This window comes from Pipistrellus hanaki, assembly GCF_964339955.1.
Source record: "Pipistrellus hanaki genome assembly, chromosome: 2".
Classification (NCBI taxonomy): domain Eukaryota; kingdom Metazoa; phylum Chordata; class Mammalia; order Chiroptera; family Vespertilionidae; genus Pipistrellus; species Pipistrellus hanaki.
The window spans coordinates 132,259,702-132,280,902 of record NC_140504.1 but is presented as its reverse complement, the minus strand read 5'-3'; the positions used below and the strand labels follow the sequence as shown (position 1 = coordinate 132,280,902).

Below are 21,201 nucleotides of genomic sequence, written 5' to 3'. Positions count from 1 at the left end.
AGAAAGAGACTATTCCAATATTCCCCCCAAAAAACCAGTGATTCACACTTCCTAGTCTAGGTTAGGTCATGTGCCAACCCCTAAACCAATTTCCACAGCCTTGAGAAAGGAATGTACTGAATGGCAAAGCCAGAGTCATCTAGACACCCAGCTGGAAAGCATGGGCTATGGGAAAAAATAATCTCCACTGTATACTTCTGAATGAGGGTCCTGTCGTAACAGTAATAAACCTCCTCAAGCAACCTCTGGAGAAAAAAACACATGCTAAATGTGCATATCCTAAGAAGGGTAAAGCTTGCATTTAGGAATGAGTTTATTTACCATTAGGTGGCTAGAGATCATTGTTCTTTTGTTTATTTGAGACAAGTACTTAGATTGTAAGCCATCAGCTATAACTAAGGTAAAATGTCTTTGGATTCCACAAGTATTAGTTTCTTATATGTAAGTCAAAATTGGTCAATAATATAAGATGGTAAAGAAAAAAAAAAAATCTCTGTTCAAAGTGCGAAATTTACTTTGGTAACAATTAGATCTGTGGGTTCCTTCAAGGGCTGGGTAAGTGATGCAACAGGATTTGGCCCACAGGATGGCGGTGGTTTCTAGGTACCAGCTACAACTGATAGTACGGTGTAGATTTCAGCAGGCCCTGCTTCCTCTCAGCGATAAGCAGAGGTGTGGTAACCTGAGACAGGTAACATTTGCAGCCTTGATGCTTCCTGTCCATTGCAGTGGGGCCTCATTCAGGCCAGTAATGGATTCCTTCCCTATGAACAGCCAGACACCTCCCTTTACTACCCAGACCTGCTTTCACTCTGCCAGAACTTTCTTTAGCGGGACCATTAAAATTCCTTAGATTATGAGGCCTTGGAATTGCATAACGCTGCACTGATTCCTTGGCAGGGAGAGCACAGTCTGATGGAAAAGCCACGTCAGATGCCGGCTCTGGAAGCTTGTTCTACCCCCTACCTCCCCCCAGGAAGTGCTGAGCTCTCTGTCCCTGGTAGCCCCACGTGAACAAGAATTCAAGATAATGGCCAAAGCACACTTCTTTCAGGACACGTCCCATCCAACCTCTCTGCTATTGATTCTGCTGCAAATGTAACCCCTCTTTTTCTGACACAACACACCCTCCTCCCCACCCCCTCAAGGGTGTAATATTCATCCTCTCCAGCATTAACACAAACTGATTATGGCAAACCAACCCACAAAGCCAGCTCGACTGAACAACCACTGGCCTGTTTCCCTTAATTTCTCCAAAATGTCTACCTTTTTTTTTTTTTTTTAATTTTTCTTTTTTTTTCTTTTGGGCTACCATTTTTAGGGAACCTCAAAGAAAGGTTTGTTTTATCTATTTTTCCTTAGAACATATGATATCAGACATATCATGTTTAGAGTTTTGTTGTCAACTCTTACTTAGTTCTTTAGAGCAAGGGAACAAAACGGAGTTAAAATTTATGAATGGCTGGACAATGAGCAGAGTCTTTGCTTATTTCAATGCTTGCTCAGTGTCTCCATGTGGGACCACATCCATGTAGGTTTTCCTGGATGCTTTTCCTAGACTCCGCTGGCCTGGCCTTCCCCTGCAGGAGGCAAATGTGGTTGTGGCTGGAGTAGGTGCTAGCGATCTCTTCATCTCTGGTTAGAATCCTCTTTCAATAGAGTTGAGAGAGCAAGACTGTTCTGCTATGTTTTATTTGTATTTGGAAGGAGGACTCACTGTCTCTTCATTCTAGAGGGTGGCGATGAACCTGCCTCCACAATGACTAAGAGCCCATTGGCATGGCCACCCTCAAGTAAACATGAGCTTGACCCAATCCTGCCCACAGAGAGCTTTTAGTTAATTCTAGAGACTCCACTGTACTTCTCTCTCTCCCTATCTTACAGTCTTTTTATCCAGTTTTCTTTCAAGACAATAATCCAAGGAACTTTTCCCCTTTCTCTTTTCCAACCTTCATCTGCAACTCAAACTAATGCACATGGCAACAAATCTCTCCCTCTATGTCTGCAGTAGATTACCTGAGTTCCACCTTCCCTGTAACACTATACGTCCCTGCCCATTGTTGTGTGACTTGTGGAGCCTGTGGGCAGTGTTGTCAGGTGTGGTCATGTGTCTTGCATGGGCCAGTGTCACGGGAGCTGAAGTGGCAGTGGGCCAGTCTGGAGCACAAGTTTTTAGAGTTGGCTTAAAACTTGAAGACATGGTTGCTTGTTTCTACCAGCTTTTCTGCCTTCCTTTGCCTTGATCCAAATACAGCTTGCACTTTAGTTTGGGTCTTAGAATGACAAGACATTAAGAAGAGCTGGCCAAAACCGGTTTGGCTCAATGGATAGAGCGTCGGTTTGGGGACTGAAGGGTCCAGGGTTTGATTACGGTCAAGGGCATGTATAATACCTTGGTTGGGGACACATCCCCAGTGGGGGTGTGTGCAAGAGGCAGCTGATTGATGACTCTCTCTCATTGATGTTTCTAACTCTGTATCTCTCTCCCTTCTTCTCTGTACAAAATCAATAAAATATATTTTAAAAAAAGAAAAAAAAAAAAGAAGAAGAAGAGCTGCAGCTGGTCACTGTGGCTCAGTGGTTGAGCATAGACCTATGAACCAGAAGGTCTTGCTTTGATTTCTGGTCAAGGCTCAATCCTCAGTAGAGGGTGTGCAGGAGGCAGTCCATCAATGATTCTCTTTCATCATTGATGTTTCCATCTCTCTCTCCCTCTCCCTTGCTCTCTGAAATAATATATATGTATTTATGTTATTTATAAATAACATAAATACATATATATATATATATATATATATATATATATATATATATCCTATTTAATAAAAGAGTAATATGCAAATCGACTGTCACTCCAACACACAAGATGGTGCCCCCATGTGGTCAAAGATGGCCACCCCCATGTAGACACAAGATGGCCATCAAGGGAGGGCAGTTGGTGGTGACCAGGCCTGCAGGGGAGGGCAGTTGGTGGTGATCAGGCCTACAAAAGAGGGCAGTGAGGGGTGACTAGGCCTACAGGGAAGGGCAGTTAGGGCAAACAGGTTGGCAGGGGAGCTGTTAGGCATCAATCAGGCTGGCAAGGGAGTGGTTAGGGGATGATCAGGCTGGCAGGCAGAAGTGGTTAGAGGCAATGAGGCAGGCAGGCAGGCAAGCAGTTGGGAGCCAGCAGTCCTGGATTGTGAGAGATGTCTGACTGCCCATTTAGGCCCAATCCTGCGGATATCCTTTGAGGGGTCCCAGATTGGAGAGGGTGCAGGCTGGGCTAAGGGACAACCCCACCTCCGTGCATGAATTTTGTGCTCTGGGCCTCAAGTATATATACATGTATAAAAAAGATCTGCAGCCCTGACCAGTGTGGCTCAGTTGGTTGAAGTGTCATCCCATGCACCGAAGGGCAACATGTTTAATTCCTGGTCAGGGCACATGCCTAGGTTTTGGGTTTGATTCTTGGTCCAGAAGAGTATGGGAGGCAACCGATCAATGTTTCTTTCTCATTGATGTTCCTCTTTCTTGCTCCCTCTCTTTTCCTCTCTCTCTAAAATCAATAAAAACATATCCTTGGGGAGGATTTATTATTATTATTTTTTTTAAAGAAGAGCTGCAGTTAACCCACAGCCACCAAACTGATGTGAGAAATAAAAATAATATGAAAATAATGTTTTCATAATCCATTGAGAATTTTTGGATCCTTAGTTTCTGCAGCAGAGACAATACAAAAACCAAGTCAAAAACAATAAATGGACCTAAATAGATAGTTTTTGAAAGAGGACATACAGAAGGCCAAGAGACATATGAAAACATGCTCAAACTCACTAATCATCTGGGAGATGCAAATCAAAACAATGAGGTACCATCTCACACCTGTCAGAATAGCTATCATCAATAAATCAACAAAGACAAGTGCTGGCGAGGATGTGGAGGAAAAGGAACCTCTGGCATTGCTGGTAGGACAGCAGACTGGTGCAGCCGCTGTGGAGAACAGTATGACATTCCCTCAAAAAATTAAAAATGAAACTTCTATTTGACCCAGTAATCCCACATCTAGGAATATATACCAAGAAAACAGAAATAGCAATCAGAAAGGAGATGTGCACCCTTATGTTCATAGCAGCACAATTTACAATAGCTAAGATTTGGAAACACCCTAAGTGCCCATTAGCAGATGAGTGGATTAGAAAACTATGGTACATCTACACAATTCTTACTACACTGCTATAAAAAAAGAAAGAATTATTATCATTTGCAACTGCATGGATGGAACTGGAGAGCATTATACTAAGTAAAATAAGCCAGTAAGAGAAATACAAATATCACATGATCTTATTGTGGAATAGAATGAACAACATAAACTGATGAACAAACATAGTACCAGTCATGAAAGCATTGAGCGGGTGGTCCAACCTATGAGGGAAGGCAGGGGCTCAGGGGGTAAGAGATCAACCAAAGGACTTGTGTGCATGCATATGAGCATAACCAATGGACACAGACAGTAGGGAGGTGAGGGCATGAGTTGGGGTGTGAGAGAGGCTGGGGAGAGGTCAATGGGGGAAAGGGGAGACTCATGTAATACTTTAAACAATAAAGAATACAAAAGAAACAATAAATGGAAGATATAATAAATGAAATAGTCACAATTCCGTCACCTTTATTTATATAAAACTATATTAAATAAGTTATCTCAATATATACAAATAGACCAATATTACCTCTATAAATAGAAAGTCCCCATATATAAAACCTTTAAAAATTTTTATAAATATACACAATGTTGACCATATAAACTTGAAGTACCTTAAATCATAAACTTTAGTTTTTGAATAGTAGTCTTATAAAAATATAGCTAGCTGTCAAGTGTTTAATCAATAGCATTTAAGTCAGTTAAAGTGCTAAACTGTAATGCATATGTCCAAAGTTGTCAGGCTTGGTCAGGCAAAGCAGAAGTCTTCTGCATTTAACACATGCATTTGTTTTGCCAACTGTTTTGAACCTCCAAAAGAACTCTTAAGAAAACAAACACCGAAACTCCACATTTTAAAAGGACAGACACATGTTAGAAAAGTCCACCCAATTTCCATTTTACTCTCCCACATGGCTTGAAGTCAGCGCGTTGAAAGTACTCCAAAAGTCCACCCAGGACTTTTTAAAGCATTTGTTCATTTGCTTTTGCTTAGATGACCTCGTTTCGTCTTGAGTGTAGAAAATACAGTCTAAAGCATGATATGTGCAAAAGGTGCCGTAGTGTTAAAAAAATACATTTAAAAAACTTGGAATTGGCTGTACCGTTCGTTACATTCCAAAGTGCCTAGTGCTGGTCTCAAAACCAGAATGCTTATCATGAGAACAGTCAAATAAAGAACTTCCTTTGGGCCCAAGGGTCTCCATGCTCCAAAATATTAATTTTTGTTTCCATATATTCCATTCTTTTCAAAGTTCTCTGTCGCAGTGCAATATAAACTCTGTGGAAGTTGGCAGCTCCAGTGTCACGTGCTTTACGCAACACCGTAGGGGGAGCCCTCCTTGCCACTTCGCCTTCTTCTGTCCTTCCTGCACTTGTACAGGCACAGGGCCAGGGTGATGATGAAGATGATGGCCACAAACACCACTGCTCCGACGATGAAGAAGATGTCTGAAAAAGAAAAGTTACCAAGTCAATGTGGAGAGAGAGCTCGAATCTCACTTATCAGTGGACAGAACTGAGGGCTTCACTCCAAATTACACCATCCTGCTTTTGCGTAATTTGAAATTTCTTTCCTCTGCTCTTTCCACCACAACGCATTTTGGTTAGGAAAGAATTTGTCAAACCCTAGGTGTTGTAGGGCAATTGACAAAGGCCAAAAGCTTTAAGTAGGCCATTTAGTAAACTGGATAATGTTCATAGTCTAGAGAAGGTACACATAGATTGAAGGAAGAACAGCTGTTAAAAACAATCGGTTAAAAATAGTGCATAATGCTGAGTTTTGTGGTAAATGATTACAGTAGAAGATGAACTATCAGTGCAAGAAGACACACAAAGGGCTACCAGAATTCAGCTCAGAGAGATGATAACTGGCTGGGGCAATAAGAAGGCTTCCGGGTGGAGGTGGCAATCACAATGGTTCTCAAAGGACGCATTTCAGCAGATACAGAAGAAGCCTGGGAAGCAGCGATCGGGATGTGCACAAAGACAGAGGCAGCGGAAATCGAGGTGGCTTTAGGAAGATGGATGTGAGGGCTGTGGGTACGATGGCCCAGAGGGTGCAGGACCAGAGAGAAGGAGGGTCCTTTCCTTCTGTCAGTGTCAATAAATGGAGGAGAATTTATATTAAAATGTTTTTAAAATTTAAAATCTCTTCTTGGCAAGGAGCTAGGCCATCGTTACTATCTTTTGACTTTTAATCCCTGGAAGTACTCAGAACACTTTCTTTACAAAGCCTGGAGAGAGAATCCTAGGCTTACAGTTTCATGTATATACATGTGTAAATACCCACAGAAATTCCTGTTAGAAGCCTCTCCTCACTGTGTGTGGGCCCGGTGTGTGCATGCATGGACACACATACATGGGAATAGGTGACAGACTGAATCTCTTCCCTTTTTTAAAAAAATATATTTTATTGATTTTTTACAGAGAGGAAGGGAGAGATATAGAGAGCTAGAAATGTCGATGAGAGAGAAACATCGACCAGCTGCCTCTTGCACACCCCCTACCGGGGATGTGCCCGCAACTCAGGTACATGCCCTTGACCGGAATCGAACCTGGGACCTTTCAGTCCGCAGGCTGACACTCTACCACTGAGCCAAACCGGCTTCGGCTGAATCTCTTCCCTTGATGGGTTAGACTTTACAGCCCACTGTGGGTGCTCACAGCTGGTCCAGATGCTCCCCCCTAAACCCCGAAGATTAGAATTTAAGTATGAAAACATGCCCAGAGAAATCTGTGATCCATACTAAACCCCAAACACGGACTATGTGCCTAGCACTCAGCAGGGGGCTTAGTGCATGGTAGGTGCTCAAGAAAATACTCGCCACTGTAAGAAACAACAGACAGACATTTCTAACTGCCTAAAAACACAAAACCAAGAAAAACCAAGACGTGTCTCTCTGAACAGAGGACATTCCGGTTCTGCTGGTGGAGCCGGTCCTCTGGAGGGCACCTGTGCCTCCGCGCCTGCCGGGCAGAGCCACTCACCTTTGAAAATGCCCTTCTCATGGCTGGTGCACTCAATGGGGCTTTCTGGACTCTTCTGGTTGGCTTTTCGTGAGGCAATCACGGCTTGAACATTGAAACAGTAGTTTTGTCCTTTCTCCACATCAATCGAAAACTCATTAGTGTTCGTCTTGACCATTTTCTGTTAAAAGATAAAGAGTTCTTAATGCATCTGGGCTCCAAGTGAGTTCTCTCTCCTTTACCCGGTCACTGTGGAAGCAAAAGCCTACGCGGACACATCTGACGTATACAGGACTAGAAGTCACTTGGCTAAATATTCCCCGTGCTAACTGCTGAGGGTGCTTTTTCCCAACAGTAGAGATTTCCAACTTAGTCCCTGTAGGAGATGTTTGCAGTAAAGGAAAGGAAGGATGATGCATTAATTGTTGAATGGAAAACAAATTTTGTCTCTGTGATCCTCCATAGAGAAAGAAATGTGAGACCTGACAGGAACTTTAGAGATGATCTGGTCCAGCCCCATGGCTGAGGAACCTGGGCATCCAAAGGGGCCTGGCCGAAAGTCACAAGGTCCCTCAAAGTCACCGGGAGAACCAGGACAGCAAGCACCGCTCTCACTCCTCTTATCCACCACACCGCCCTCTGAACCACCCCATTCTGCTACTTTTGAATTGGGGCAGAAGAGGGTTGTAAAATCAAGGGCCCACGATTTAAAGTAAGTCATAGAAGCCAGTGAAAAAAACCCCTCACCTTTCCTGTACTTGCAGCTTTCCAATAGTAAAGTGTGTAACTTAAGTCCTCGCCAAAGACATCCCGGAGGCTCAGGAATGTGCCATTCTTTCTGACTAAGGTCCTTGTATCCTGTACCGTCACATTCAGTTTTGTCCCAATTTGCTCAAAACTCTGAATTGTTGGCCGTCCGAGGCTTGCTAAAACAGAAAATAAACTTCATTGGAACCAAAGAATTCTCTACAAATGGAACCCCATTTAGTTATCACAGTTAATTCCCTGGTCATCCCTCATAAAACGCCTGCTGAGAACCCGCTCCCTAGCAATAGTGAGGCAAGAGGCACCCGAGACCTGCTATAGAAGCGCTACCCATTGGATGTATAACCAGAGCCACCGATGTCAAGCTGCATTTCCTTGCAATCACATTAGAAAATGTGAAAAGGAACAGGTGAAATGAATTCCAGTAATACAATTTATTTAACCCATTATAGTGAAAATATTATCATTTCAACAGGTAATCAATCTAAAACTTTTGGAGATATCTTTCAAAATCTAGTGTGTATTTTTTACCCATATAGCATTTGCCACATTTCTAGGGCTCAATAGCCATACATGGTTAGAGGCTACTGTATTAAACAACACAGTTGCACAAGATTCCATATTTTAGGTAAAATAAATGAGGGCTGTGGGAAAGTCCAGGAGATGTCCTGGCACCTCAAGGAACCAGGGTTAAGCCCTGGGAGTCTGGAGGGCTCAAAGATCCCAGGCGCTCTGAATAACAATAAAATCAATCCCAACAATTTAACACAAATTACGTGCGGGCACATGCAAAATAAATATGCAAACTATATTTTATCTTGTACCAAAAAGGGATTTAAAATGACCCACAAAAAAACCCAAAAACTATAACAGAAAACCAAGTGGGTGCCATTGACGGAAGGAGGAGAATCAGTGACCGGGGCAGAGTTACCAGAGGGGGCATGAATGTGGTGTCCAATGCCCAGCTGGATGCCGTGACAAATACATAAGTGAAAGACAGGTTCTGGCAGACAGGGGCTCAGGAAAGGCAGCCAGACCCACCTGGGCTAAGGTTACCTTCTGTTTCGACCCTCCAAGTAGATACCAGAGGGGAAAGGTTGATTGCCTGTCCCTCTGCCCCTTCTCACCATTCCCGCCTCCAGAAACTCTCCTCTCTCACTGGGTGGTCAGAGGGGTAGATAGAAAAGCATCGACAGCATGGCCCTTTCATTTTAACCTTTCATTCTAGGTCTTCCTCAAAGACCTTTGAAGATTTAAAGACCTTAAAAGACCTTAAAAGATTTCACCCTCCCCAGTGTGTTTACAGGTTTATTTAAAATACCTAGTTGAGAGCCATAGTCAGGCCAAAAAATGTAATCTCCTACTTGGCCGGGATCCTGTGCATTCCCCTGGGGGATACTAAGGTCCGCTTACTGGGACAAAGGCGGGGGAGGAAAACACTCTGCACTTTCAAAACCTGCACGAAGCAGGCAGGCTGGGAGCGGCTGGGCAAGCGCCCGGCACAGCACGAGGCTCAACCTTGGCTAGATGAGGTCAGCAAGCCTGACTCTGGATCAGAGAAACTGGACTTTCCCTGAGCAGTTGTGACTGTGAAAAACTGTAAACTGGGACTTCTGGTCTGAGGATGGGATGGAAATGGGGTGTGTGTGTGTGTGTGTGTGTAAGTGTATGTGCATGTAAATAAAATTTCCAAAATATATATGGAGAAACACTAAAACCCCAGTCCTGGTGGATGTCCTAGTCCCTCAGGCCCCATTCGGCCTGTTACTGGCACGGTCTGGGCTTGGGCTGGTGGAGAAAGTTCCTTGATGACACTGTTATCAACTCCAAAGTTCAAGCTCAGGGCACCTCCTACCACACTAGAATGAGTAAGAGGGCTGGGGCACTTTCTGGTTCCTGAGGAAAAAAGATGTGGTTCTGAAGAAATCTTGTCTGATCTACTGGCCCCGAAGGGTCATGAGGTCACAAAAAGATCCAGGGCTTATAGAAATGAGAATGAAACGGATCGACTTACTCTCTAAGTAAGGAATGAACTCCGGGGAGTTTGTGTACTTGGGCTCCCCCTCGTAACCGGTGGCACTGGCCGGCATGGAAAGGACCCGCGCTGAGTACGTCTGCTTCACGTCTTTCACAATCTCATCAGTGAGGTCACACTCTGTGTCTGTGATGGAGTAGCATTTGCTTTTCCAATTTCCTAATCTATGGCTAAAGGAAGGAAGAGAAATGGAACATTAGGATTTGTATCCAACAAGACAGATGGCTTTCTGGCTGTGGTGCTGTTACAATAATAGCACCCACAACCACTCGTGAGCAGGCACTCCCATGCTTAGCATTGTAGATGCACTGGAGTCCTCACAGTCACCCGGGGTGGCTCTGTAACCATCTCTCTTTTCATAACAAGGTAACCAAAGCAAAATGAGACTAGGTGACCAGCTCAGTCACACAAATGACCTAACTTTAAGCCGACAACAGATTTTGGGGTCTGCTCTTAACCATTTTGTTAACTATCTTTCTTAGAATGTTACATTGATTTTTTATTAAGGCCCGATTACTTATTACTTAGTATATTGTACTACATTCTATTTATTATAAACATGATTTTTTATTAAGGCCCGATTACTTATTACTTAGTATATTGTACTACATTCTATTTATTATAAACATTCTATATTGTAGACATTCTTTGTAGAATATAGACAATGTAGTAATAATGGAATCTAAATGATATATTCTACACATTACATTCTATCACAACAATTGTTGGTGTGGTTATTTAATATTTATTGAATCTACTACATGCCAGGTACAATACTAGGCCCTTTACACGTTATTTCATTTGACATGATCCTTCCAAGAAGGTATTGGACCTTTTTTTAGACACAGGATACTGAAGCTCAATACGCTAAGTAATTTGTACAAGGTCATGTAACGAGGTGAGAGCTGTGTCTGTTCAATCTCATTCTGCTACATGCCTCTCTCACTTTTAAATGATGTGAATACTTCCCAATAAAGATATCAGAATAACAATGGTATCTCTCTCATAAAGCCTGACAGACTAAGAGGCTAAAATACCTTCCTTCATTGAAGAGGAAATTATTTAAAAAACTCCTATAAATACAAAATTATTTTAAAGGACCCAAACAATCCACAGATAAATGTCTCTGCGACTTGATCCACACATTTCTGTCCTCTCTGAATTGACAGCCACACTGCTCTTCCCTTCTCTTCAGCATTATCCACTGCCTCCGCCCCGTCCGTCATTTAGGGCCTTGTTCCAGTCCCATTTCCCCTCGGAATTCCAGATCTCCTTGCTCAGATCGGATCTCTTCCCCACTGTTCCCCAGCACCGAGATCTTCACTAAAGCACTTCATGTTGAACACAGTCTGCATGGGATCAGGGGTCCATGCCCTTGTGTTTGCTGTCAAGCAGCAAGGCTTTAAGGCTTATACACCGCAGGCCTTGCTCAGTATTAGATCGTTGGCATTTACAGGTTCAATTAGGGGGAAAACAAACTGAATTCAATCCATGCCCATGAGCCATAAACAGGTAGTTTTCAAAAATTGGAGCTAAGTAACAATCTTTGTCCTAAAATTCACAAACTAACATTGATACAGAAAGATTCTGATTTCTTAGATTTCTCTGATTTTCTATGATAGAAGTAGAGAGGCTGTTTTAATTCTGGAGTGAAAAAGTTGAAGGAAAACATGATGATTCTTCTTCATCCTATGGCAAACATGTTGTTCAGATAACAAGAGAAAGACTGCTGGGCTCTGAGGTTACATTCCATCTGACAGATCCATCCGTATTTGGTTTCTCCCAGCTCACCCATAGGAATTACAGCTCTCAACATCACCGAAGCCAGTGACACGGGTAAAGTTGGGTAAACAAGTAGTAAAGGGGCAATTCTGAAGTAAGCTCCTCTGAGCACTGTTACCAGCACTAACACTTTAAAAGCCTTCAAGGATCCTCTAAGTACTCATTGAAAAAATCTCCTGAATTGGAAATAATAAAAGTCCTGCCTCAATTACTAAAAAATTCCAACGGAATCAAGACTCATATTAAAAGTCCTGCCTCAATCACTAAAGAGTTCCAACGGAATCAAGACTCATCAACATAGGAACTGGTTGTTTTCTAGAAGCTTTTTAAGTTCCATTTTAGAATTCAAACATTCCCATGGGATCAGTCTTACAGGTGATGTTTCAGTGCTTGAGCCAATAGCAGTTTGCAACCATCACTAGCACTATTTCCAAGTGGGAAAAACACAGTTGGAGCTCCAAGTAGGGGCTGCAGGCCCAGCAGTGGTGCCCGGTGGCTGGGGACAGGCCAGTGGTGGATGCAAAGGAGCAGCAGGTGGAGAGGAGTAGCAGGTGGAGATGCTGCCTTTAGAGAAGGAAAACCGGGAGGGAAAGTGGCCCCAATGAGAAGAAACCTCACAGAAAAACCTGAGGAATAAGGGGAAACTGGGGTTTTGGCACCAACCCTTCTTCCTCCTCCCAGCTGTGGGGGAGCTCACATCGGCTGTGGCAGACCTGCCAGAAGAGGTGGTGGTGGTAGAATACTGGGCAGACCTTGGTTCCAGACCCAGCTGGGCACTGATCATCAATTAATTAACTCATGAATTAATCCCTCATCTTCCTAGGGCAGTGGTCAGCAAACTGCAGCTCTGTTGACTAATGAGTTTGCTGACCACTGACCTAGACTCCAATAATTACAGACTGTTATTGTTACTTGTGATTAAGCTCCTATCCCCATGGTTGGCAAACTCATTAGTCAACGGAGCGGCAAACCGTGGCTCGCGAGCCGCATGTGGCTCTCGAGCCGCAGTTTGCCAACCACTGTCCTAGGGCAATGGTTTCCTTTTCTTTAAAATGACTGCTGTGATCCTGTTCACCAGGAATCCCGTTTACCTCACAGCGACAGCACAGAAGAGGGAGGTCTGCAGCAGGGTGGAGGGACAGCTCGCAGGTCCTCTAGCACATGGGCGAGTGTATGAGGAGATCTGGGCTCCGCAAGAACCCCGAGTCCACGGGCACCCCCAGCCAGCATCTCTGAACCAGGATGTTTGCACACCGCGGCTGCGTTCACCTGAAGAGCAGCCCTGGGAAGTCCAAGAACTGAGAGCTAACAAAGGCTTGTATTTAAAAACCAGGGAAACCATAAATATGTTCCCACACACTCACTAGACATAAGACTGAACATATTTAGGAGGTAACCATTTCTCCTAAAATGTTACTTTCAATCTCCGGAAGAAAAGTATCTACTGAAGTCAACTTCAGCTCTGTATTCTTGACTAGTGGAATCCGAATTGACAACTTTGACCATATTCGTAATTATGACCTCAGGTTATGAAATTCCTTTCTCTCCCTCCCTCTGGCTACACATACATTTGCACGCACACACACACATTCTCTTCTCTGTTGGTTTGGCAACAGTCATCATGAAGTTCATTTGTACAACAAGAACATCTACCTAAAAGACTGCCTCTGTGTAGGAGTTGCATTCCTAAAGCTATAAAAAGGCTTGACAAACTAAACAATACAAAAAGCAAAACACCTTAATTTTAGCCGGTGATACTTTTGTGCTTTTACACAATATGTTAAAATAATTTCCACAGCTGCTCTCCTCTAATTAATAAGATCTCTACCAAGCCTCCTAGAAACTTTCAGAAATGAGAAACTTACAAGAATATAGAGAAAACCATCAAGGAAGACATGTCAATATCTAGACGGTATATTGAATTATGGGCTCTTAGGGAGAACTGTCTGTCAGAGGAGCGTTGACAGCTGAGCGTGCAGGCAGAGGAGTATTTCTCTCCAGGTGGTGAGTCACGAAACTGACCTCCTCTGTTAGCACATATACAAACGAAGTGTAAATCACGAGTCCAAGGATGAACGCATCGAACGTTGCTGCAGGGCAATGTATGTATCCAAACTCCTGCCTACCTCTCCCCTAACAGGTTAGAGCAGGCTTACAGTCTAGACAGCACTGACAAAGACGCGTGTGCTTAGCTGAGATTAATTATCCGTCCAGAATCATATCATCAGTGACAACAAGGCTTCCTCGAGAAGATTCACCTCTCCACAGCTTCTATTCCACTTAGGGATTTCCCCATCACCTCCAAAAGCAATTAAAATGTTTTAACAGTTTAAGAGCTGGAAATGTTGCAGGCTTAGCAGAGTATGGCAAATTACCATGTCATCTATTCAATAATCTCAACCATCAATCAGCTTTAAAGACATTTAACGTAGGACCGTCAAAACAGCACAGGGAAGGAGAAACATCAAAAGCCGTATTTTCCTCTTTTTGTATCTAACTTACCTTATCTGAACAGTGTAGACATGATTGATGGGTTTGGGTTCCCACTCCAAAATTGTCTTGAAATTCATTGATTTCCAAGTTAAATTATATGCTACTACCGCACCTGTAGTGTCTTTAAACAAGAGGAACAGCTATTACTACATGAACTTCTTAGCACATGATTTCACATTGAAGGTATAAAACTCCTTACCCCATAAACCTCACACTAATATTTTTCCAATGATGAAAGCTTCACTACTGAATTATCCAGAGGGGGAAAAAAAATTCAAATTTTTCCCAAACCCAGAATTTCCTCATGGTAGGCTCTTCATTGTAATGCAAGGAAACAGGCAAGGATCTTGAAATTATTGTTTGAAATCATTCATGTGGACTCCCTGTGATAGCCTGACCTGGAAGCACAGCCCAGGAGCCATCAGGGCCTTAAGGGGGTCCATGACCCCCAGCTGGGGGACCCTGGGACTCTAAGATTGAACTCTGGCATGGAAAGCCAGCTACGAAGGGTCTTCCATAAGTTATGAAAAAGGGCAAATCCTACGTGTGTGAGAGCAGTAAGGCTTGCATCTAATGAAAAAGCCAAATCTTGATCCTTTTCATTTTTATCTAAAACGTCTTTATCCTGAAACTTCAATAGACACCTAGGCAGGTGCTGGTCCTGTCACTCCAGAGCATGTACACTGGTTAGGATGCTTTGTTATTAAGGTCTGCGTTGCCCATTCTGACTGGGCAGGTCAGTCACTGTCCTGTTTCGCCGCACAGGCATATTGAGGCACGGACAGTGGAATGACTGCTTCCATCCAAGCGACATTCTGCAACAGGATTGCCTCTAACTCAATCTAAACTAGGAGGATCAAGACAACACCGAGGGCCGCTCTTTTTGAAGTGCACACTTAAGGATAACATCCAAACCACTGCATGCTGACCCGTGCAGGTGCGGACCCAAGTACCACCTTCAAGGTCACTGGGAAGGTCTTTCCCTAAACTTAAAGCTGGAGCCACAACTTCACAGACACAACTACATATCTCCCAGGAAGCATCTCTAGCAGAAGCAGGCCGGGTCCCAGGCACCAACCGCCTACTCTCCAACTCGCGCCCAGGTTGGTCCAAACGCGGGTGGGTGAGCCTGGCTGAGTTGGGCAGGCGCTGGGGGGCACCTCCAGTCAGCAGGACGGATCCCAGGAATTCGGGGAGGTGGGCGCCACTCACCTGAGGCTCCGGCCGCCTGGACCAGGACCCAGGCGAGGAGGAGGAGGAGCGTCCTAGAGACGGCGGCCTCGGGGCTGGTCAGCCGGGGTCCGGCGGGAGACGCCATGTCCATGAGCCGGCGGCGAGGTCGGGAGGATTCGTTGCGCCCCGAAGGCTGGGAAGGCTGGGCTGGAACGCGCCCGTGGGGAGAGAGAGGACGCGGGGAGCCGGGTCTGGAGCCGCGGGAGCCGGGCGCGCTATTAAAGGGCCGCGCGCTCCCCGCGCCTCCGCGATCCCGCGCCGCCCCGCCGGCTCCCCGCCCCCGCGGTGGGCGGCGAGTCCACACCCCTGCCCCGCCTCCTCCGCTAGGAAACTCCGGGACCCTGAGAGGAGGAGTGATTCACCCGTGATTCAACCGCTCCAGCCGCGCTGAGCTCCGAGGGGCCCTCGGTCGCTGGAGGCTCCAGGTGCCCGGGTGGGGTAGTGGTGGTGAGCGGGGGAGACCCGGTCTCCTGCCCCCCCCCCCCAGGTCCTCTGACCCTCAGCCCCCTGACCCCAGGCCACCGGGGCAGCGACTCCGCCGTCCAGCCCGAGCGGACCGCAGGTCTGCGTGGGGAGAAAGAGCGGGAGCGTTGGAAAGAGCCCTCGGGATGGAGGAGAGGGAAACCCGGTGACAGCGTGTGGTCCGGGCTGGGGGAGCGGCAGCGTTCACCAAGTTTAATAGCAAGAACCAGCTCCTGGCACCCGCTCAGCTTCACATAAAAGGGCATCCCCCCCCCCCCCCCCGCACTTTGCCCACGTCGGGGCTGGGCCTGGGAATCTGCAGCCCAGTAACCGCGTGGCGATGCGCAGGGAGGCCCTCTCCCCGCGGCGGTTTCGTCTTCTGCCCAGAAAGCTGTGGGTACCTGGCCTTCCTCCCCGCCAGGCCCTCAGCGCGCGGGTCCTTTGAGGAGGTGCAGATGCAGGTGTCTGCCCCAGGTCCCAAGGCCAGTTAACCCCTGAACGACCCCGGGTAGTGCCCTCGGAGAAGCAGCTCCAGACCTGGCATTTTGCCTCTGGGAGAGTTCCAGGAGGACATCTGCAGCCTCGTGGTTCCAGAAGGGATTGTTCTCACATCGAGGAAGACAGCTGTGGGACTGAGTTCAGCTCAAGAGCAGGGAAACAAAAATGAAATCAAATTATGTAACTACATTTTCATGCTGCTACTGTTAAGTTTTGGGTTTCCTGAATTAGTTTCTGGCTTCCTCTACTGGGCTCTGCTGTGAAATGGTTAGGCAAGAGAATGTCCACCTTATTCTACGGAGTGGCATTGTACGCGGGCTGGTCAAAGCACTTCCCGTCATTCGTTATTAATGTGTAGTTGCCTCCAAGACAGTCTGGAGAGCTTTTAGGGGGAGAGTGAAATCTTTTTTTTCTCACCTTCTTTCCCATCTTTCCCCCCCCTAGGGATATTAGTTTTGCATTCTAGTGCATACTGCACATACATTTCTGTATAGCCCGCTGAGCCATCGGATTGCCCGCATTTCTTAAAAAAAGAAAAAAAAAAGGAAAAAAAAAGAAATAAAACTTTGCAAAAGTTTTAGCTTCTCCCTTTGCCTGAACTGAAATAGAACATCCAGGTTTAGCTCTTGTAGTCCTTCCGTCCTGGAAGGTGTGAGTTGCACTTGCTGGTTTCCTCTTTGAGCTCTCTTCCAGCTCTAAAACCCACAACGTTTATATTTGCAAACCTAAGCCATGCAATCCTTCTTTTCGAAGTTGCTGGCCTGAGTATTTTCTAACAGATCTTTAGCCCCATGTGGATTTTTTTTTTTTTTTTTTTTTTTTTTTTTTTTTTTTTTTTTTTTTTTACTCTGGAGTGAAGGTAAGGAGGAGGAAATGTTACACATCAATCAAGTATGTTAGGGGACCCAAGGAATTATTGCTATGTCTACTATTCCTATTGGAACTACCAACTGTCCTGAAATCGTAAAGGGCTTTAAGCCATGTCAAGAATAGCATTTTGATAAGAAAAATATGTTTAACATTAGATTTTGATACAACCTTAAAGATTGATAGATCACATGAATGTTTATTTTGCACACTCACTAATATTATCAGACAGAGAAGAGAGGAATTTCTTGGGTGTTTGCATAGCTTTTGGAGTAAATATAGAATAACATTCTTCAAGATTTTAATAATGCTAAAATTATTACTAATTTTGAGAAGATGAGGGAAAAAATTGGCTATGATAAATATCTCACAGCCAACTTTTTTCTTGCTTGATCAGACTATGGCCAGATGCTCAGCATCATTGAAAGTACATTTTTAAAATTTCACTATTGATGATTATTGCACAGGAACAAATTGGTTGTTAAAGAATTTCATTAACCTTACATAACAATTTTTAAAAACCCCTTCAGTAAAGTCAAGCTTAGCAACTGCTAAGCTTGTTCCTTTCAACATGATATATCTTGGAGACTCTGAAAAGTTTGAAAAACTCCTCAACTTCAATCTGGCTGGCCTGACCAAGCCCTTTATGATTAGATATTAGAATGTCAGAGGGCAGGAGGGGACCTCACATACATCCTTTTAAGATGAGAATCCTGCGGTCACCTGGCCTGAGTGAAACTAGCTTGCCTAATCTTCTGGCCCCAGGAGATTTCTTTCCACTGCCACACTCTCTTCTACTCCCAATGCACGAAGTGCGATTGGGCTATAAGCCAGGCTTACTGAGTTAATTTGTACAACTATAGGCACTTAACAATGCTCTTCAGCTAGTGAGTTACAAACTCAGTGTTCTTCGGCAGAAATGATCCTGATGGTTATTCCTTGAAACATACGTGTATGGAGACATGTACGCAGAAGAGGGAGGTTGCGTTGCCTTTGCATAACCAGTGATGAAATGTGGTTGACAAGGAGTGGGAAGATGACTGGGGTGATGTTGCAGCCCTTCCTCTGTACCTTTAAAGCACTCACCACCCGTCTCACCCCCTTGACTATTGCGGGCTTCACTTGCTTTCCACTGTTTGTCGTCTGTCTTCCCCACTACAGCTCCTTGGGAGAATAAGGAGTTTTTTTTTTTTTCTTTAAATTTCTCAATTCTTTGCCCAATTACCAGCACACAGTAGACTTTGTAAAAAAAAAAAAAAATACATTTTTATTGATTTCAGAGAGAACAGAGAGGGAGAGAGAGAGAGATAGAAACATTAATGAGGAGAGAGAATCATTGATCGGCTGCCTTCTGCATGCCTCACACTGGGGATTGAGCCCACAGCCCAGGCATGTGCCCTGACCAGGAATCGAACCTCAACCTCCCAGTTCATAGGTTGATGTTCAAAGGCTGAGCCATGTTGGCCGAGCCACATGGTAGACTTTTAACACATTTTGAATCAATGACTGCTTTTGAACCATGCATGCAGCCAAATATTTTCATTGGTATTTAAGATATGAAATTTGTCTTTGAAAAATTTCTGTCTCAGGACTGAGTGTTTCAAAATGCTTACTTTGGTAAAAAAAAAAAAAAAAAAAAAAAAAATATATATATATATATATATATATATATATATATATATATCAATCCATTGTGGCTTTCAAGGTATTACTTGACAGCAAACTTCAGCTGTCCAACTACCGTGTTTCCCTGAAAATAAAACATCCTCCGAAAATAAGACCTACTCACAGGTTTCCTTCTGAGTGAAATATAAGGCATCCCCCCGAAAATAACCCCCCCAGGCTCTGTTTCAGAATGAAAATTAATTAACCATACCATATACAGTTAATAATTTTCCTTTATTTTCATTTAACAATAAATGTGTACCGTATTCTTCTTTATGGAAAAATAAGACATCCCCTGAAAATAAGACCTAGCGCATCTTTGGGAGCAAAAATTAATATAAGACACTGTCTTATTTTCAGGGAAACAGGGTAGGGATTACTAATCCTTGCTACTCGGGAAAATCTAATCAGCAGGAGAGGTAGCTGAGCAGCAGAAAACAAATGCGTAAGTTTGGGAACTGTTAGCATTTTTCGTAAAGACTGGATTCTGGCATGAGTCAGGAGAACTTTCAGCCACGTGATGAAGCTGTTGATAGCTGTCCTTGCATTGCAAAGCTTGGTGACTTTTTGGAATGAATTGCACAAAATGTATATCTTTCCAGGAAAGGGTGAAATTGAGAGTAATTCATATAAAACTATTACATGCATATAAAATGGCAAAAAGAGCAATGAAATCATTTTACCCCAAATTCAGGTAAAAGGGAAAATATGAGAAAAGACCAGAGGAAATGATGAGAAAAGACTAAAGGGTAGGAACACAGCCCAGATGGTGTGGCTTCGTGGTTGAACATGGATCCATGAACTAGGGCACATGTGTCAAACACAAGGCCCGCGGGCCAAATCCAGCCCGCCAGGCCTTGCAATGTGGCCCGCACCGCGCTTTCATCACTGCACTCCGCTGTCAGTTTATGACATTGTCAGTTTATGACTGTTCAGTAAACCATTCGGCCCGCGATTTAGGCTGGATTTTAGATTTTGGCCCCTTCTCTGATTGAGTTCGACACCCCTAAACTAGGGGGTCATGGTTCCATTCCTGGTCAGGGCACATGCCCTGGTTGATCCCCAGTAGGGAGCGTGCAGGAGCCAACTGATCAATGATTCTCATCATTGATGTTTTTATCTCTCCCTCTCTGTTCTTCTCTCTGAAATCAATAAAAATATAGTAAAACAAAAACAAAAACAGTGGGAACACAGAGTTCCAGGGGGGGAAAAGTGACTCAGCAGAAACTAAAACACATCTGGCAGGGTATAGTTAGTCATGGAAAATTTGGCAGTCATGATTATGCATTTTGTAAAAATAATTATATGCTAGTCCAACTGCTAACATTTAGGCCAAAATTAAATAGTTGAAAGCCCATACAATGAAATCTATTATCCTGGTAATTCAAAATCCTTCTATTAAAGTTTAAAGAAAGTTTTGACAAATAAGTGATCACATAGCACCAGTATTCTGAAAAATATAATTTTAGAGAAAAAAATCTCCAGGTCAAATTAGGCAAGGATTAGTATTTTTTTAAAAAATATTTTATTTATTTTTTACAGAGAGGAAGAGAGAGGGATAGAGAGTTAGAAACATCGATGAAAGAGAATCATTGACCAGCTGCTTTTTGCACACTCCCTTTTGGGGATGTGCCGGCAACCAAGGTGCATGCCCTTGACCGGAATCGAACTTGGGATCCTTCAGTCCGCAGGCCGACGCTTTATCCACTGAGCCAAACCGGTTTCGGCAAAGGTTAGTATTTTCAGCACATAGTGACAAAATAAATAAAAACATAAATGTAAATTGTGGATATTTTTATTTAACAATTAATAAATTTTGTTCCATACAATTAAAAAAATAAAATGTAGGTGTGTCATGGTTAGTCCATCAACAGGTATCTTTATTTTTTTATTATTTTTAAAAATATATATTTTATTGATTTTGTACAGAGAGGAAGGGAGAGAGAAACATCGATGAGAGAGAGAGTCATCGATCAGCTGCCTCTTGCACACCCCCTACTGGGGATATGCCCACAACCAAGGTACATGCCCTTGACTAGAATCGAACCCGGGTCCCTTCAGTCCCCAAGCCGATGCTCTATCCATTGGGAGCCAAACCAGTTTTGGCTCAACAGGTATCTTTAACTAAGAACTTGAAGTACATGGACTTTATCAATTTGAAAGTATTGATGAACTCTCAAAGTTTTGCACATGGAAAGAAAAATCCAAATACAGAAAGATGACTCTATAAAAAAGCAAGTTTAACAAAAAGATA

General features: G+C 43.9%; 1 protein-coding gene and 1 long non-coding RNA gene across 7 annotated transcripts in view; one reads left to right on the top strand and one right to left on the bottom strand.

The window, feature by feature from the left end:
• Positions 1–5,032: 5,032 nt before the first annotated feature.
• Positions 5,033–15,721, bottom strand: F3 (coagulation factor III, tissue factor). Its single transcript, XM_084873440.1, has 6 exons — positions 15,435–15,721; positions 14,232–14,343; positions 9,927–10,117; positions 7,895–8,073; positions 7,169–7,328; positions 5,033–5,629 (listed from the first exon to the last, which is right to left on the bottom strand). The coding sequence occupies exons 1-6, from the start codon at positions 15,544–15,546 to the stop codon at positions 5,493–5,495; spliced, it is 891 nt and encodes a 296-aa protein (XP_084729566.1). The 5' UTR covers positions 15,547–15,721; the 3' UTR covers positions 5,033–5,492.
• A 119-nt stretch (positions 15,722–15,840) lies between these two features.
• LOC311617171 overlaps positions 15,841–21,201 on the top strand; it is a 37,804-nt gene continuing 32,443 nt past the window's right edge. For all 6 annotated transcript variants that reach the window (XR_014794070.1, XR_014794071.1, XR_014794072.1 and 3 more), the window contains exon 1: positions 15,841–16,017. This is a non-coding gene — a long non-coding RNA (uncharacterized lncRNA). The remainder of the gene's footprint in view (positions 16,018–21,201) is intronic.